Source organism: Drosophila mojavensis, unplaced genomic scaffold (assembly GCF_018153725.1).
Source record: "Drosophila mojavensis isolate 15081-1352.22 unplaced genomic scaffold, ASM1815372v1 contig_136, whole genome shotgun sequence".
Taxonomy (NCBI): Eukaryota; Metazoa; Arthropoda; class Insecta; order Diptera; family Drosophilidae; genus Drosophila; species Drosophila mojavensis.
In genome coordinates, this window is record NW_025318667.1 from 16,397,070 (window position 1) to 16,414,474 (window position 17,405).

General features: G+C 43.7%; 3 protein-coding genes across 5 annotated transcripts; 2 read left to right on the forward strand and 1 right to left on the reverse strand.

Moving 5' to 3' along the window:
- Window positions 1-385: 385 nt before the first annotated feature.
- Window positions 386-8,874, forward strand: LOC6583996 (mitogen-activated protein kinase kinase kinase 7). Its single transcript, XM_032732141.2, has 9 exons — window positions 386-837; window positions 905-1,204; window positions 1,274-1,453; window positions 2,161-2,296; window positions 2,361-2,542; window positions 2,601-3,005; window positions 3,096-3,144; window positions 7,277-7,848; window positions 7,953-8,874. The coding sequence occupies exons 1-9, from the start codon at window positions 769-771 to the stop codon at window positions 8,151-8,153; spliced, it is 2,094 nt and encodes a 697-aa protein (XP_032588032.1). The 5' UTR covers window positions 386-768; the 3' UTR covers window positions 8,154-8,874.
- A 459-nt stretch (window positions 8,875-9,333) lies between these two features.
- On the reverse strand, window positions 9,334-12,180 carry LOC6583997 (kelch-like protein 22). 3 transcript variants are annotated; one of them, XM_032732276.2, is made up of 4 exons: window positions 12,074-12,177; window positions 11,315-11,999; window positions 9,987-11,256; window positions 9,334-9,927 (listed from the first exon to the last, which is right to left on the reverse strand). In XM_032732276.2, the coding sequence occupies exons 2-4, from the start codon at window positions 11,426-11,428 to the stop codon at window positions 9,467-9,469; spliced, it is 1,845 nt and encodes a 614-aa protein (XP_032588167.1). In that variant the 5' UTR covers window positions 11,429-11,999; window positions 12,074-12,177; the 3' UTR covers window positions 9,334-9,466. The 3 variants fall into 3 exon arrangements, with proteins under 3 accessions (XP_032588167.1, XP_032588165.1, XP_002009657.1); XM_002009621.4 differs by having other exon boundaries at window positions 9,335-9,927; window positions 9,987-10,352; window positions 10,431-11,256; window positions 11,315-12,178; XM_032732274.2 differs by having other exon boundaries at window positions 11,315-12,180.
- A 1,114-nt stretch (window positions 12,181-13,294) lies between these two features.
- LOC6583999 lies at window positions 13,295-16,889 on the forward strand. Its single transcript, XM_002009623.4, has 3 exons — window positions 13,295-15,856; window positions 15,919-16,089; window positions 16,161-16,889. The coding sequence occupies exons 1-3, from the start codon at window positions 13,993-13,995 to the stop codon at window positions 16,598-16,600; spliced, it is 2,475 nt and encodes an 824-aa protein (XP_002009659.3). The 5' UTR covers window positions 13,295-13,992; the 3' UTR covers window positions 16,601-16,889.
- Window positions 16,890-17,405: the final 516 nt, after the last annotated feature.

The following is a 17,405-nucleotide window of genomic DNA, read 5'->3' on the forward strand; positions in this document are numbered from 1 at the left end:
ATAAACATATCGATATGCTGAGTAAGTCGATGCCCAAAATTGCGATAGACATGTTCGAAAACGATATGTTCTGTACTTCGATTAATTTAGGGATGAGTGCATGATTATTTAAACTGATATTAATCGGCAATATATTTGGAAACTGAATTCGTTTGCCAATTTAATTGGATACAAATATCGTAAGCATTAATATATACTAATACCTGTATATTACAATGGTTTTTAATTACTTTTAATACCTAATATTATTAATAAGCAGAGTAGGATTAGGTAACATATATTATAAAATTAAATATAATTGAGTAATGTTTTTAACAGTCAGTCTCTTGTCCATCCTCAACTGCCTCGATACTTTGTGTTGTCAATATGAGAATATCGATAGCACCGATATTCGGAGGTCCCTACCACTAGCCAGACAGCGACAAACGAAGTGGCCAAATACGAAAAAAATGCGAAATATTTGTTAAAAAAGAGCACTGAAAAGGCCAGTTGCAGCTTAAAGTGATTATAGAAGTGCAATTTCCTCGTTCCAGTTGCCAATGGTATTGTTACGGTCAACGGCAAGCCCTGCAGTTAGCCGTTAGGAAGATGTGCGCAGCGATTCATTGTTGGTTGACATAAGCGAAGGCAGGCTGCAAAACAGATCCAAAAACAATAGCTAACAGTCTCAATTGCAACACAGACTTGCAGCAGCATCAGCAGCCAGCCTCTGGAGCAGCATTATTGAATAGCAATAGCAACGAAGTGCGCTAGCAGCAGCAGCAGGTGATGGCCGCCTCGTCGCCAGATGCACTGCAAACTATCACTGTGGACTTCAGAGAAATTGATCTACGCGAGGTGTGTGTTATTCCAAAACCTTCATAACATTTAATAACCAATCTGATCATCCCTTCCTTACCCATAGAAAGTCGGCCATGGATCGTACGGTGTCGTGTGCAAGGCCATCTGGCGCAATCAGTTGGTTGCCGTCAAGGAGTTCTTTGCCAGTGCCGAACAGAAGGACATCGAGAAGGAGGTCAAACAGCTGTCGCGAGTCAAGCATCCGAACATCATTGCGCTGCACGGCATCTGCTTGGCCCAGCAGGCGACATACCTGATTATGGAGTATGCCGAGGGCGGATCTCTGCACAATTTCTTGCACGGCAAAGTGAAACCTGCCTATAGTCTGGCCCATGCCATGAGCTGGGCACGCCAGTGTGCAGAGGTAAGCGGCAGCACATTACCATCCATCCTAGAATGTGAAACAAGTAAAATGTGTATTATTTTTGTACAGGGTGTCGCATACCTGCATCAAATGACTCCCAAGCCGCTCATACATCGTGATCTAAAGCCTCTTAACTTGCTGCTGACCAACAAGGGGCGCAATTTGAAGATCTGTGACTTTGGCACCGTGGCGGACAAGTCCACCATGATGACAAACAATCGCGGCAGCGCTGCCTGGATGGCGCCTGAGGTGAGCTAGACTCGAATGCGCTGCGGTGTTTCAACTGCAGCACTTGCAACTTCCTTGCTTTCTTTCCATGAACAAGGGTTTTCTTAAGCATAGGCATATTACTTAAGATTAATGCAATACAGTAGAATACGGTTATAACGATTATAATTCTGTCTCAGGACCAGAATGCTCTTCGCAATAACCGTATGGCGTAGGACGCTATAATCGGAGTCGTTATAACTGAATTCTACTGTATTTTATAATAGTTTAGATATCAGATTTTAAGGATACAAACTTATGATAGTCAGTTAAAATATTTTAAGAGTTTGCGCAGCCTAAAGCTCATATAACTCTGAAAGAGTTCACACATCATATATAAATTCATTCTCAATAAAGATAAATAGGCAAATATTTGTTAATGAATTAAAAATTATAAATATTACTTTTTACTTCATTAAAAAATGATATTCACGCTGCCCTATTTTCATATTTTCTTTAACATTTTAATTTATTTAAAATATTGTTAGGGATTGTGTGGAGAGATCTTACTTTACATAAAATATAATATTTGTATTTTTTTTTTTATTATTTATTAATAAATGTGTGGGATAGTCTCTTATTTGGCAAAGTGAAAATATAAATTTTATATATAAAGACTGTTTCCAAATAAAAGACTACAAATAAGGTAAAGCCTAAACCTAACTGTTTATATTGCCCGTATCCCAAAGGTATTTGAGGGCTCGAGCTATACGGAGAAGTGCGACATCTTTAGCTGGGCAATTGTGCTGTGGGAGATGCTGTCGCGGAAACAGCCCTTCAAGGATATTGACAATGCCTACACCATACAGTGGAAGATCTACAAGGGTAAGAGACTCTAAATTCAGATCAATTCGAATGCGTTCGTTATAGTGCATTTTTACTGTTGCAGGCGAGCGACCACCTCTGCTGGACAATTGCCCCAAGAACATTGAGCAACTCATGACAGATTGCTGGAAGACAAAACCCGGGGATCGGCCGTCAATGAAATATATTGTGGGCGTAATGAATGAGATTATCAAAGACTATGTTGGCGCCGATAAGCCGTTAGAATATGCGTTTGTCAACCAACAGGTGAGTCGGAATCAGCACTTACCCAAAGCGACAACTGACTCAAATTTGACGATTGCAGATTGTGACCAAAGAGAGCGACGGAACGGTGGCCGCTCAATACGATGGCCAAAGCTATAGCTCCAGTTATATGAGTCTGGCGTCCACACAGCTAACGCCCACCAATGCGCGCGGCACTGCAACTGAGATGGAAACGGGTCTGGGCACTGGCTCCAGTAACAACGAATATACCTCATCTGAAATCACGCCCACCAACTCGGGCCAACTTGACAATAATGGACTGTTCCATATGAGTAGCAGCAATCGCTGGGATGCCATACCCGAGGAGGACAGCAGCGAGAGCCAAAACGATAGCTTCAATCTGACCTCATCTGCCGAGGCATCAAAGCGCTTGGAGACCATACGCAATGGCATGATACAGATGGCCAGCAGGCCAATGGAGCAACTTACGCTGGACGTTGAAGCGGTACGTCAAACGATATATACAAAATCGACTGGAATACGTATATATGTATATGCATTTGATATATTTATTTATAAATTGCTTAACTTGCAGAATGGTTTTGACTTGCATCGCAGCGAGAGCAGCCGCAGCAGTTTGCATGGTGAGTTCCTGAATGCAACTATTGTCATCGATGTCGTTGTCGTTGTCGTTGTCGCTGTGGCTGTCGTCTGATTGTCTGTGCGAGTGAATCACACGCACATTAGCACGCTCTTTTGGATGAGCACGATTGCGGCATGTAAATTTGTTGTAGTTGTTGCAAATAGCTCGGCGAATTGTTAGCTTGCATTCTGTTGAGTTTCGCTTGCTATGTGGCAGCTGTTGGGGTCGCTACTATGACGCATCATCATCAGCAACAACAACAACAACAACAACGACAACAATCACAATATTGCCAACACTTAATCGTATGTAAACAATGCGTTCACTATCTCGCTTTAACCCCAATGTTTTCGTATTTTAATCGCTCGATTTTTGCTTAATTAGTCGTTGCGTTGTTTTTATTATGCAAAAACATTTTAAAGCATTTTGCAATTGCCAATGTCTCAGGCGGCCAACTTTATAAATATGCGATGCGCTCATACAGCAACAACAACAACAACAACGACAACAGCAGCAGCCGAATTTCAATTGCAAATGCAATGCTGCGCTCGGCTATTAAATACCCGCACCAAAGTGCAATCGAGACACGAAATAGAGCAGCTAAAAGTTCAATAAAAAATGGCAAATTCTTTTATTTTCTAAATATAATATTTAGATAAAATTAAGAAGACTAGAAGAAGATGATATAAATATTTTTAAAAATTTTATAAGTATGATATATCTTTTAGATAATTTTAAATCATTTCAAATATGATTAGCAATTTAAAAGTACTTCTAGCAAGGGCATCTCTTAGTCAAAAACCTTCGATACGATTGCATACCATTATACCAACCTGTATATTATTTACTTTATATTATATATTAGTTGTATATCATTTAGTATATACTAAATTCTATACGCATATATACATATATTTATATACTTTACCCGGTTTCGCCCGGCGCTCGTTCGTCTGAAAATTGACATTTCTATACCATTTGCAAGCATCGTTAAATGCACATGAATCACGTTCCAAGTATAATTTTACATGGGATTCTTATAGAAAAGAAGAGTTTAAAGTAGTTTTTAGTTTTTGTTTATTTTATGTGTTAAATTGACTGACTATGAAACACCTGGCTTATAGCGGACTACTTTCTTTTCGTAAATACTTTTGAGATCTTCTATATATATATATATATATGCATATATATATAATACATGTATATAACAGTATTAACATTTAAAGTTTAATCGAGTAGAAAGTTAGGTTTATTATATTTTTATGGCTTCTTCATTTTCTAATCTGTGGATCTTAAATATGTCCCCTCATTATCTTTACTTTCCGTCTTCAATTAAGAGTGGAAAATGAAAGTATTTAAATTTTTCGATTTTCTTTATAGATTCATTTAATTTATCTAAATTTTCCCTCATTATCCTCTATCAGAATATTTTCATGTCAGAATAAGAATAACAAAATAAACATCCCTGGGAAGATGGATAAAGAAAACATGTATGAAGGGTATCTACCAGCCAGGCACTGCCTACTAGAGCACTTATCTCTGTTAATCTTAATAGCGTAAAATGAACAATGTCTATGAATTCACTTGACCTCTGAGCAAAAGTCTTTATGTGCAAATTAATTAAGATTAATTAATTTATTAATTTGATATTTCGTTCATTTATTTATTCATACATCTCAAGAATATCTCATCATTATATTTATGTTGATAGTCCTCAAGATCTAACAGTAAACATGATTATTAGAGAGAGAGAGAGAGAGAGATAGATCAGAAATCAGTCAGTGAGGATATCTCCCAGTCAGACTGCAGCATCTTTACCAGCCTGGGTGTCTTCCAGTCTGGCACCGCCTAGCAAACAGTGTTCCTCTCTTTCCATCCTAATAGCTCTAGATCTTTGAGCAACAATGTTTATTATCATAATTCACTTTGGCTCTTCGCAACATTCATTCATTGATCGCCAATTCAATACGCCCCATTGCAAATAGAGTATATATTTTAGTCATTGCCGCACATTTTGCACAATTATTGTATTGTGTGGATGTGTATGTGGATTCGGATTGGCTAGCTAGGCAGCCTGGCTGGCTGGCTGGCTAGATGGCTAGATGGCTAGCTGGCTGGCTGGCTGGCTGCCTGGTAATTTCGGCCAGATTTATAGCCCTGACATGCACCGTCACCACAGTCGCCTCCTTCGCTAGAAAACTAGCAACAAAATGAGAATTATAAGAAAAAAACAACTGATGGTTGCGGCATGCCAAAATAACGCGCACACACACACACACACACACGCATACAGAGAGAGAGAGAGAGAGAGAGAGACATGACGCGCGGCTGACAGTCGGACAGCCGCTGAGAAGCCTGCCCCACTGCCCCAGCCACTGTGGTGTTGGCCAACTCGCGGCAGTCAACCATATTGACCAATGAGTCATCACTTTTATTTCGAGTCTATATACATGGGTATATAGTGCAGATATAGACTCATAGATATATGCATGTGCGTGTGCGTGTGTGTGTGTGCATCAATAAATGCTAGAAGAGCGAGCGAGAACAAAATAAAACATTTTCATTTTAATGGGCACGGGGACGATATCATCACGAGCCAGCGATCGCTGAAGATGAATCTTTTCGTTCTTTGGGATGGACCGTGCTTTCATAGTGCACATCCTCAAAGATCTGTTGCTCTCTCACATTCTCTCACTCCCGCTCTCTCCCCCGTTTCCCTCTGTCAACCGAAGCAAAAAATAATTTAATGTTGGGTCACGCCGTTCTGCTGTTGAGCAGGATCTTGGCGAATTGGGGGTAAGTGATGCGGGGTGAAGGGCACGGGGGCGACGACTGTGGTGTTGGGGCGTTGCCGTTGGCATTTATCGCCGCGGAGATTTCCCAACCACATGCCAGTCGCATTATTCACCCGTGAGTGTTCGGCACAAATGCCCATCTGCTCGATATGGCAATGTTTAGGTGTAAGCAGGAGGAGCCGATGATACATGCAAAGCTGTTTTTTTCTATTCTATTCTATTCTATTCTATCTGTTCTTTAGAATAGCACATAGTGCTAGTGGCCTCCCCCCTCCCAGATGCTAGACTCTCCTGGCAAATGTCTCTCTATGTGTGTGTGTGTGCTCATCTCAGCGACTTTCGCCAGCTGCTGCCGCTGGCTCTGGCTCGGCGTTTGTCGAGCAGCATCGAGCGAATTGTGTGGCCCGTGGTGTGCTCAGTCTACGTTTGGGCACCGTACGGTCTTGAGTGGGCCGCAATGTTACTGCAAGTCCGTGCAGCGTGCAACGTTCCGAAGATCGTCGATCGTCGTTGTCAACGCCGGGCGTTTTGACAAAATACGCCGCATAAATCATACGCCCCGTGGGCCCGATGTGAGGCGGGGGAGCACAGCCAAAACAAATATTATGAAAATCTGTGAAATTACTAAGAAAAGCGCAAAGAAACAACAACAAACAACAATATACGAAGCTAGCAGATAGAGTGGGAGAGGGCGTGATAGAGGGGAAGAGACAGAGAGAGAGAGAGCACGACGAGCGTCGGAAAAATTCGCTTGAAAATGTTTTGCTTGATGTGTCTGTGGTTTTTACTCTGATTTTTTTTATCCCAATTTTCCAATTTTCCCAAGAAAAACAAGCAGTGAAAACATACGTCATCACAGACCCAAACACATGAGAGAGTGTAGTAGAAAGTGATAGAGATAGAGAGAGCGGGAGAGAGAGTGGGAGGGCGGACAGGATTTGTTACACACTCTGGAAATAATTTTTGTGTGCGCTGTCTGTCATCCGTGGAAATAAGTTTGTGTAATACAAAACTCTTCAATTACACCCAAAGCAAAGCAACGAAAATGCTCAAGTCGCCCATATAGAAGAGCTCTGGGCAACGACATTATCGAATTTTGAATTAGTCTAGACTCTAGACAGACTTGCATCGATCAACATGTGCGATACGCGCGCCTTGATTACCACCAAGCAGACGAACGATCTGCACAGTTGCTGGATCATTTATAGTATGTGAAAACAAATGAGACTCTCGCTCTCTATATACAATATATGTATACCATATGTGTATATATGTATATTTACTTGATTCACATTTAAAGTCTATATAAATTTGCCCATTTTGTTCAATATTTTGCAGCCAAAAGCGATGGCCGGGAGCGCTTGACAGTGACGGACACAAAGCCCGTTATCATGACCAGCAGCAATAGCGGCGGCAACAACCCCACAGACCTCACAAACAATAACAATAATAATCATAATAATCATAATCATAGCCACAACAATAGCTCTAATAACAATGAAATCTATTCATCCAATGGACTGCTCAGCCACGCAGCCAATGACAGCGTCGATGCGATTGTGGATGGGAATGCCGTTACCGTTGCCGTTGCTGACGTGGATGCGGATGCGGATGCGGATGCGGATGTCGATGGGGATGGGGATGTCGATGGGGACGGGGATGCTGGCTGTGGCTGCACGGAGCAGTCGTTGGCCGAGATTCTCGATCCCGAGCTGCAGCCAGAGCCGCCCATACCGAACAATGCCGAGTCGCAGGCGATCTATCGCGATCATCGCCACATGGCCAAGGAGTATCTGCGCGTCGACACGAACCTCTACTATGCGCAGGACTTCAAGGACAAGCTCATCCTGCAAATGGACCCCATCGAACGGGAGCAGAAACAGGAGATATTACGCAAAATGAAAGACAGGGTAAGCCAAGTGAAGCAAGCATTCATTGCCATTGCCATTGCCATTGCCATTGCCATTGCTCCGGGCCATTCTCTAATTCCCTCGAATTCCCTCTCTGCTTACAGGAGGGCCTGCAAAGCCTCTACAACAACCTGCAGCAACAGCGGGAGAAGCTGCCTGGCAACCGACTCGCGCCCACTCATCCGCGTCAGCCCCCGCCAGTCGTCAGCAGCAACATCAGTCTGGAGCTACCCGGTGGGTTTGCCACCGGCGATGCCGTGGACAACGATGGCTGGGTCTTCATAGCGCCGCATCACAACACATAGCTTTCGCGTGGACTCTGTGCTGTGGCTGTCCAGCTTAACCAATCGCTGTGTACTTCCAACTGTATTTGTTTTACATTTAAAGCGTACATTTTAAACTGTAGTTGTAACTCGTAACTGTAATTGTAACCGTGCTTAAGTTTAGTCTTGTTTTTCTGTTAGATCTGATCTGTCTATATTTATATGTTTATATATGTTTTATAGACGCCTAAGTGTCTAAGTGTCTTTTAGCCATGTTGCGTGTTTCTAGTAACCTAAGATTTTATTGCTACGCGTATATAATTGTATATAGATATATGTATATGTATTTACTGTGACAGTCAGTGTAGTCTTGTGCATGTATGATGACCATATTTATACAGTAGATTCCGTACCGTTTGTTATACCCGGAAGACGCTATAACCGCATAAGTTTGCGCATATAAGTTTGTCTGGGAACCAGAATTATCGTACGAACGCTATAAACGGAGTCGTTATAACCGGATTCCACTCTATTACTATAAACAAACTATTGCTCACCTCAGCTGTATCCAAGTATTTCATTTAACTTATGTCCATCATCAAGTACATATTCAACTCAAGCTCACAACGAAATTTGTTTTTACTAATTAAGCAATAGTCAAAGTAGCTGCAAATATTCGGCAAATTGTAACGGTTCCTAAGTATCTAATTTATGGAAGTGTCTAAAAAATACATGTCTGTCGCGCTCTTATGAACTAAACCAATTCGATTGTTTTATTGTTAGCAATTATAACTATAATAAATAATAATAATATAATTTGTTTGTCAGACAATCAATCCATTACAGAGAACTTCAGGTTGGCTTTAGTTTCTACACAAAGTGTATTTTATTTTTGTGTGTTTATAAATCGTTTTCTAAATATTTTTCTAATAGTTAAATATTCGAACGTTGACCTGCTATTAACAAATTTTTTAGTGGCCTTTGTTGGCACATTTCATCTCTGTACAGCTCAAAAGCGCAAGTGGCGATTTAAAGGTTTTCTATCTCTTTCGATTTCTATATCTATCTCTCTCTCTCTCTCTCTCTCTCTCTCTCGTTTTATATATACATATATATGTTTAGATATATATGTATATGCAAATGTTCATAGATATACGTTATATGTATATATCACTAATAATATATATATATATATATATATATATATATATATATATATATATATATATATATATATGTATATGTATATGTATGTGTATGTGTGTGTGTGTGTGTGTGCGTGGATATGCACTGGCATATTATGCTATGAATTGTCGCGTAAATTCGTCAAGGGAGGCGCGCTGTGGGATGCGTCGCTAGGAGACACAGCTGGGCACGTACATGGTCACGCATGTGGATTCCCAGACATCGTTTGGCGTATCCCACGAGTCCTTGTGATGCCACCATTTGCCAGTGTCCACATCGTAGGCCATTGTCTCCGAACTGGCACGGTCTATGGACTCGGTCGAGTCCAGGCCACCCACAAAGATGATGGTGCGACGCATTGTGGTGACGCCCGAGTAGAATTTGGGTGCGGGTATTTTGGTCTCCACACTCCATGAATTGGTTGGGATGTCGTATGCGTAGATGTGCTCCACCAGCACTCGGGACTCGCGCATGGTCTCGTGCCAGCCGCCGCACGCATAGATGCGATTGTCGATGGCCACCAGGACGTGGTCGCAGCAGGGCGTGGGCATGGGGGCCAGTTCCTGCCAGCACTCGGTCTTCGTATCGAAGCACCAGGTGCTGGCCAGTATGGTGGCCAGGTGTATGCCGCCTGTGAGCAGAGAGAAGGCAGTTAGCATGCTGAGGGATTCGCCACAGCTTGACTCTTACCAGATATGTAGAGCTTGTCGCCCACCACGACGCCGGCATGCTGGCTGCGATTCTCCTGGAGGCTGGGCATATAGGTCCATGTGTTAGTGACGATGTCGTAGCGCTCCACATTGGACATGCGACGCAGTGCGTCCTCCGAGCTGTCCTCGTACTCCACGCTGCCGCCGACTGCATACAGATACTGCTTGCCCACAGCGTTGAGCGAGAAACGGCAGCGATCCAGCTGGATGGGAGCTATGGTCACCCAGGAGTCGCGCAGCGGACAGTAGCGGAAGCCAAACGGATGGATGTACTCCTTCAGGCAGACGTCATAGGCGCCGCCCACTATGAAGAGCTCGTTGTTGAGCACGGCTGTGCCGAAATTACCTGTTGGGTGATGGATAATGAGAGACAATCGAAACAGACGAAGCTGATCCCGATGGGGATGACTTGATTGCTGCTCACATTGATCAATGTGCGGTATGGCGGTCAACTCGTACCACTTCATTTTGCTTGTGGAGAAGCACATAATCTCATTGGTGAGGCCCTTCCACTCGAAGCCGCCGATTTTGAGCAGACTCAGCTCCATGCCGCGCATATTTGTCGGCCCCTGGCCTAGTCTCAGGCAGAGATCAAGCGAGGCGTTGATGGTCTCCTGGCTGATGCTGGTCTCCTGCACCTTGGCCAGATACTCCTCGACCAGCGAGTGGTTCTGATAGCGCAGCGTCTTCATTTCCTCAGTGCTGATGAACTCCCATTTGATGAGGCGCAACAGTTCGACCAGTGCCTCCTCCTTCAGCTGCAGCTCGAAGCCGTAGCTGCACAGCAGACGCACCAGCTCCAGTTCGGGTATATCGATCGGATAGTTGCAGGAGAGTATATAGTGGAGCTGCTCCAGTTTCATTTCCTTGAAATCGCTGGTGGTCGCAAACTCCTTCAAGTGGGCGCAGATGTAGCGATAGGCGCGCTCGGCCAGCGCAAATTGGCCATAGATCTCAGCCATGCTGGCGATGGCCAGACAATTGTCCATGCTAATCTTTTGCTCCATGAAGACGGTGCAGCGATCGATGACCTCCTTCACCTGGACATGGGTGGCCGCGGCGAGCGTCTCCTCCACATTGTCCACGTTCAGCTCCAGCAGTGATGTGTATATATAAACTATGATGCGGCTCATTGCCCGAGCCGAGACGCCATACAGTGTGACCTCCTCCTTGCGCGACTCAATCATGGCACAGTCCGCGAACATGGCGCAGAAGTAATCGCTGCTGGCCGCCAGCACGACCCGATGAGCCTGCACAGACATAGAGAGATCAATGTATATCTAAGCTAATATGATTTGTGGCACGCACCTTGAAGCGATGCCCCTCGACGATGAGCGTGACATCTGTGAGCTTGCCCTGGGAGCGCAGCCGGTTCAGGCCGCGCAACAGGCTCTTCTCGGCCTGCGAAACGGATGTGGACATCGTGAGCCTCGCTTATCAGCAGCAACGGGACGAGCGTTCCACTGGTTCCCCCGGACCTGGGCCCAAGCTCAATGTGATGACGAAGATGATGATGATGATGGTAGTGATGACAGTGATGGCGCCTCAATGCAACAGCATGCTCCAGTGCGAAGTGGGCAGCGACTCTCGATTGGGTTAGGGCGCACCAGTGCACACACACACATATATGGGAGTCAAGGTACGTCGAAGAGAGGAGAAACCAAAAGTAATCCAAAAAAAAAAAAAAGACTAAACTAAACTAATGGAATCTCTTGCTGCTGGGGGCGAGGGCGAGGGCGAGGGCGACGGCGACGGCAAGCGGATTTCGATTCGCGGTTGAACTTTATGTTTACAGTAAATATCTCGACCAGCTGTTGCCTTATGTGCATGCGCAACATACACGCATATATATGTATGTATGTATGTATGTATGTATGTATATACTCCACTTGGTAAAATAATGAAGATTATTTTCCGTGGAATTTCGATCTTGCGCCCCTCACAGTCCACTGGGCCTTTTACTGTTATTATTGTTGAATGTGAATATGAATTTCTAAAAGTAAATATTTAATATTGAGTGCTTGCTTTTGTATTTGTAGTTTGAGAACTGTTGCAACTGTCGTTTACATCAAATATTTCCTCGAGTCTCTTTTTCGTTTTGTATAGAAAGTGTGCGCTTGTTTATAGGTCTGACAGTGTGCGTTTGTTTCTGCATGTGTGTGTGTGTGTGTGTGTCAGTGTCAGTTTGCGTATATCGTTGTATATCAATAGTTTTCAGGTGTTGGATAACGCTCCGCCGCTGCGGCGAATCGTAAACAGCTGAACAGCGCTGCATTGCGGCATTTACCAACACACACCTCTTGATTGCCACACTTGATATCTGCTCTGCTCTGATTTGTCTGTTGAGTAGGCGCTGATAGGTGGGCTTATCTTTATGAACAGCAATTCAATTTATTACTATCAGCAGCATTTGATTTTGGCTTTGATTTGTGTGCGTCCGCACTTAATCAGTAATATATATACTCACATATATTTATATATATTTATATTTTTTTATATATATATTTATAATTGCATATAAAATGCACCATTAATTATTATTAGTTTCTTATGAATTTATACTTTTTTTTTTTTTTTTTTTTTTTTGCGATATTGCGCTATATCTTAAATTTATATAGCAAAAGCCGGTGACGTAATATTGAAATTATAATTTGAACTCTATTCTAAATAAATCTACATTTATTTCATTCCATAGTACAGTGTAAGATCCTTATGATAATTATTTGCATTATCTGTTTATTATATTATTATTAATTATTATTATTATTAATAATATTATTAATATTATTATTTTTGTTCTTATTATTATTTGTAATTATTATTATTATTATTATTATTATTATTATTATTATTATTATTATTATTATTATTATTATTATTATTATTATTATTATTATTATTATTATTATTATTATTATTATTATTATTATTATTATAATTATTATCATTATTATAACAAATAAAATAAATTTTAAAAAAGTATTTTTATTAGTATTTGAAAAACTGCAAGATCTACAATTATTAACAATATGCCAATGAAATGCCATCCACATTTGTTCACCAGATGGCGCATTAGCTTACACCACCACCACTTATACCATAGTGCTTAGACGAAGTAAGCTTAGTGAAAAGCTCCATTTATTTATAAGCTTCCATCCATGGCGAAGTCGTCTTCGCTGTCTTCGCAGCTTTTTCTTGCTTTGAACGTTCACACAGCTCTCTTTGCGAAACTTACGCCAGGTGGCGTTTGGTCGTGTTACATACAGCATGCATTGCTTTTAAGCTCACTCAGTTTTTGTATATTCGTAGCGAACAACTTTTCAAAGTAAATATTTAATTCTTCAAATCTTTTGCGCGTAGCGAAATAAAAGGAAAGAAAACAGATATTTAAGTAGAGTAAGAAGATTTTAATAGTTTATACACATATATACATTTTTTGGTTCTTGTTTTTGGTCATTTTTGGTTTCAACACGTTAAAAATTCTATAAAGTTAAAATTCAACTAAAATTCGTTAAAAACATAAGAAAAATACAGATCTTGTGATTTGGCTACTTTTAGCTGATATTAGAATATGTTAAATATTAACGGGTAGATTCGATTTTCGATTGATTAGGTCTTTCTGTTATTGGTTTTCATGTTGTACACGACATATCGATTTCTGTATCAGATAGTTCAAATTAAGCTGTGAGCAAAGTAGGCTACGTATTTTTTGCTTTAATGTATATCTCTGATTGGCTTGAAAGTACACGTCAATTGTCTCAAAATTCCTATATATTACATTTCGAACAAAGTTTATCGCAATTTCGTGCTATTCAATTGACCCGAAACACAGCGCAGGGTCACAGCACTTGACAAAGACTCGTGGTAAGGACTCGAGGAGCCGTCGGAGGGTGACATCGCCGCTCTTATCGAGGGGGAGCTGAATGCTTGTGGACACAGCAGCAGTTACACTCTACTTATTGAAAAGGTAACCAACCGTAAGTACGATGACAGCAAGATGCGCTACAACATGGGCATCAGTGGTGGCCACTGGCATTATCAATGAGCCACTGCGTTTGCCGTGCGCCATACGCCCACCGGGACCGCCTCCAAAGATGCTGATGCGACAGCCGAACTCAAAGGGCAAGGGCAGGGCAATGGCATTGGGCAAATCAGCCATGGCGCCTACACTAGCATCCATTGCTGCAAGATCATCAAGACCCGCAACAAAACCTTCAGCTGCACCCTTTTCAGCATCATCCGTACGCTCAGCTGCAACCGCACCTGCGGGTGCACGCTTCAACAGACGTCCAACCGCCGCGGCACCAAATCCCAGAATGACGGCTCCAAAAATGTCGCAAAAGGCCGCATCAGCAGCCATGTCAGCAGGAAAAGCTATGCCCAATTCGAAACAGGCAATGGGCAGCAGCTCAGCACAACAATTCCGGTCAGCCGGACCAGGAGGATCAGGAGGACCAGGAGGACCTAGAGGACCAAGAGGATCAAGAGGACATGGAGGATCAGGAGGACCAAAAGGACTAGCAGGTTCAAACGGGCCACTCAGATCAGTCGCACCAGCCAGAGCAGCCGGAGCGGCAGGACCGGCAAGATCATCAGGACCGGCAAGATCAGCAGGACCGGCAAGATCATCAGGACCGGCAAGATCATCAGGACCGTCAAGACAGTTTGGACGGTCTGGACCGTCAGGATCGGCAAGACCTTCAGGATCTTCAGGACCTTCAGGATCGGCAAGGCCGGCAGGACTAGCAGTACCGGCAGTACCGGCAGGACCGTCAGGACTGGCAAAACCATCAGGACCGGCGGTACCGTCAGGAACCGCAAGACCATCAGGACCGGCAACACCGCCAGAACCGGTAGCACCGTCAGGACTGGCAGGATCGACAGGATCGCCAGCAGCGCCAGGACTGGCAAGACCAGCAGGACCGTCAGGACCGTCAGGACCGGTAGCACCGGTAGCACCGGTAGCACCGGTAGCACCGGTAGCACCGGTAGCACCGTCAGGACCGGCAGTACCGGCAGGATCGGCAGGACCAACAGGTCAAATAGGGCCAGTCGAGCCAGCCAGATCAGAAGAATCTACAGAGCCCGTCGGGTCAGAAGGACCAACAGGGCCAGTCGAGCCAGCCGCACCAGCCGGACCAGCAGGTGCAACAGAACCAGCAGAACCAACATTAAGAACTGCCTATTGCCAGCCGAATTGCGTGGCAGGTGCGGATACGAACGCGGACACGAACACGGACACGGACACGAACACGGGCACGTGCACGGCCACTCAAGAGTTTCGACGTGCCTTTCGCAATATATGGCCGCGTCTGCCGGCACCGAATTCCGACCATCGCCATCACAGCCGCTCGTCGAGCCAGAGCGGAAGCTTTCGGCGACGTCATCATCACGAACTTCGCGCGCGTGCGAGCTGTCCGTATGGCCAGGGGCCGGTGCATCTACACGGCAGCAGGCCCATGATGAAGCCCATGATCAATCTGGGTCAGCACGAGAAGCACTTGATATCCAACTACTATACACCCATGCACTTTGAGCAGCAAATGGCTCAGCAATCGCAAGGACACGGCCACTGGGAGCACCATCAGTACCACTATAGGCCCTCAATGCCGGACATACCCGAGGAGCCGCTCCCAATGCCGTCTCATGCCTATGAATTTCCCGATCCATTGTTTGATGATGAGGCACTCCGTGCTTGTGTCTCACCACGATCTCGCGTCCGTTGTCAGGTGATATACTCCAATTCTCTCTACGAGCTGGCTCAATGGCAGCCTGTGTGCGAATCACGTCAGGTGTGGGAGCCGCTGGATCTCAATCATCGCTATCTATCCGATCCGAGTAATCCCTTACGTAAGTATCAGAGTAGCTGAGAAATCTCCACTCGGACTCAACTGTTTATCGTTCACTTGCAGCGCCAGCTCCACCTGGCTTCGAGCACATCGCCACAGGTAAACGCGCGTTGTCCAGCCGCTCGCGCCATCTGCTGGGCGAGGAGATAACATATGAGTTAGATACTGGCTATGAGACGCCAGTACCCATGGAGATGCCAGAGCGCGAGCTGCGCGAGCAACAGCATTTCATAGGTATGTTCGGGAACAGAATTCATTCTTATATCAATCTCTCTCACTATATATAAATATATATATTTTTATAGCTAATCATGATACCCATTTGACAAGTTGTCTGGCCCAGCTGCGTGTGACCAATGGTGCAACCGGTGACGGTTACTATGTGCGCCCGGTGCTTAAGCTGGTTCCCAAGGCAGTCAAGGTGGTGGAGCCACCCAAATACCAGCCCGTATTTCAACCCAATGTCTCATATTGGGATCTATTGGGCCGCAATCAAGATAAAGCAAAGAATGAACTAATAATTAACAATGAGCCGATACAAGGCGACCAACCACACAACTACAATAAGATGCCACCAATGAGCAACGATCAGGACGTCTATGCGGACCAACTGCTCTACAAGGCTGATTCATCACCCTATGACAATGTCGGCCAAATGGTCAATCCGGAACGCATACAGTTTGGCACCGTCACAGCTGAAATGTCCGGCTCGATGGACGACTACACATTGATTAATCAGATCTAAGATTTTCTTGTTCGGGGTAACTCTCCATAAGTATGCTCGATTCTAGTTCGGTGGTCTCGCGTACACTTTGCGGGGTGTACGCGAGACTTTCAATCAACTAAATTCTTTAGAAAGGGACAATTTCGAGCCTTTTCTTTTTTTTTTCTGTTATTTTTGCCTTTTGCAGAACGATTCTTAATAATCGGCAGGAGCTGCGGAAGAATTGAAATTAATCTTAGTTTACCAAAATGTTACTGATGTTTGAATGAATAATGAATAAATCCCTGTTAATTTTTTTGGTAAATGCTAACTTAATTTTTTTTTTTTTTTGATTTTATTGATGCCTGATTGGTGTTCCTATTGCCGTTTGTTTTCGTGCTATTGCTTTGTGATGGTCTACTGAAATATTGAACAGTTGCACAACCGTTAGCAATTCGATGTGGTGAAAGATGTAAAATATAACAGATTTTCGATAGAACAATTATAGCAGAAATGATGCTGGTCAATCAACTTGCGCCAGTAGATACAGAATTTCAGGCGAAAAGACGAATCTGTGGGCCCAAGTATCTGCGACTGCCGACCATGACCTCTTAATGCCAAAAATGGCAAATTGCCTGCTGATGGACAGGAGAAAATATCTTCTATCTAATGCGGTGACTGAAGAGAAAGCAGAGTGACAGATATATTCTCTGCTTAAGTTCACCTTCGGATGGAACGACATAAGAAGGGAAAAAGTCTTTCTGGCTCATCCAGTTTGAATAGCAGCACCTCTTCAACTAGGCAAGATAAGATAGGATGGGGCTGACAGATGCTATCCAAATGATGT